The 2153-nt window shown below is 39.2% G+C and overlaps 1 gene segment (V, D, J or C); it reads left to right on the forward strand.

The window, feature by feature from the left end:
- Positions 1-467: 467 nt before the first annotated feature.
- Positions 468-1843, forward strand: LOC119261840. The segment is given in 2 exon segments: positions 468-1039; positions 1188-1843. Coding segments are annotated over 2 exon segments (429 nt in total).
- The last annotated feature ends 310 nt before the right edge of the window (positions 1844-2153 follow it).

A 2153-nucleotide genomic window follows, 5' to 3' on the forward strand; every position in this document is an offset into this window, starting at 1 on the left:
AACGTAAATAACTGCGGTCATGAAAACAGGGAGATGGTCCGTCCCAAACGGGTGCAGTTAGAGTGAGATGGTGAATCTGATGATGTCCCACATACGTTCACAGTCTGGAAGACAGGATGGACTGAGAGAACAGCAACAGAAGGACTCCACTGGTGGCAGGACTACATAAAGAACCGTGGTGTTGATCACAGTTGGGCGCAGGAAGAGATGGGTTGATTGACGGATATGATGCAGTGCCGTTCAACCTCACATACTGGAGGACAGGATTTTTTCTGAATGGCGCAAATGAACATCTAAGACCGGGGAGATGGACAGAGAGAGAGACAAAGAACCAGAGAGAGACAGAGAACCCAAGAGAGACAGAGAACCCAAGAGAGACAGAGAACCTGAAGAAAAAATTACGCACTCACACAAATACAATCACACACACCACTGACACACACAAGCACACCACTGACACACACCCACACACCACCGACACACACTCTCTCTCACACACACACACACACACACACACCACCAACACACTCTCTCTCTTACACACATACACACACACATTTTCTAAGCTGCTCATCCTTCAGGTTACAGGGGATGCTAGAGTCTATCTCAGTGCTCACTGGGCAAAAAGCAGGCAGCATTTGGACAGATCACCAGTCCATCACAGCAGACCAGAATATCTAAATAATTAAACAGGAAAAAAAATCTAAACGTTTCGTTTTTTGTTAGATTTTTTTATTTTATTTTATTATTATTAAAAAGTAATATCTATAATATGGAAACATGGAACATCAGAGATGTATTCACATAAAACCTCAAAATTAAGATAAGAGCAAAAGCTCTATGCTAAATGATTAGAAGATAAAGAAATGAGGCATGACAGCAGTGCACTGTGACTGAGTGTATGAGCTGCATTATGGGTGGAGCTGTGTATCTCAGCAGAGAGCTACACTGATCCCATTCAGCTCTGACTGCTCTCAGTCACTTCACATCTCTATCAACATGCTGCTCTCTATCCTTTCTCTCCTAGCACTGCTTTTAGGTGAGAGAACATTTATGGCACTTCTTTCTAACTGTTTTGAGATAATAAACGATCTGTATAGTAATACATTTAAATTCTAATCGCAGATTTACTTGAATGATCTGTGAGAGGTTCCAGTTTAATTTCTTCAATATTTTTCTGTTTCCAGGAGACACATCAGCACAGACAGTTGTACCACTGGAGGGAGAAATTCATGTTTCAGAGGGTGATAATGTTACTCTCTCCTGCAACTACAGTAACAGTTATACTAATGATGTTCTTCAGTGGTATCGTCAGTTTCCCAGATCCGGACCAGAGTTTCTCCTGTCTATTAACCTATATGCATCTAAGAGTGATTCTCCTCCACGAATGTCTGTTGAACTTGATCAAGACAACAAGCGTGTGGATCTGATAATCTCTGCTGCTGCAGTATCAGACTCTACACTCTACTACTGTGCCCTGCAGCCCACAGTGACAGGAAACCCAGCTACACTGTACAAAAAGCCCTTAAATAGAACCTCGAACATTAGGTACTGTACAAAGCCTGTGAATGAATAAGGTTATTTTTCTCTGAATGTATCTACAGTATGAAGACTTGAAACTTTCATTTATACTATATGCCAAACTGAAGAGATCTTATATTCAAACTGGCATTCTTACATTTCTCTGGAGTTTCGATGATACAGATTAACATATTTAATTCTCTGCATTTTTACGACCACAATTCTGAACTAAAACAACAATACTGAGTCACATAAGTCACTTTAAAATGTATATTGTCTCTATATGTTGTGTATAGGTCTCTATATGTTGTGTATATTTTCTCTATATTTTGTATATATTTAATATCTTTCAATTTGTTTTTTATATTTTACTTTTACTTATTTTCTTTCTGTAGAGTGATTATCTGAGCCTCACCACGAGCATTTCAATGCATAAATGTCATGACATGTTGTGCAAATGACAAATAAACCTGAAACTTACATTAATACCTGTATGTGTAGGTGTGTGATAATGTTCTGACACACAGATGTAATGAGGGAAACTGTCCACAGGAGTGTAGACTTCATCTAGTCTTTACTGAACACTGGAGCAGTATTGTTCAATCTAAAGTGGAAGGAAAGAGAATAATTGT

Source organism: Pygocentrus nattereri, chromosome 2, assembly GCF_015220715.1.
Source record: "Pygocentrus nattereri isolate fPygNat1 chromosome 2, fPygNat1.pri, whole genome shotgun sequence".
Taxonomy (NCBI): Eukaryota; Metazoa; Chordata; class Actinopteri; order Characiformes; family Serrasalmidae; genus Pygocentrus; species Pygocentrus nattereri.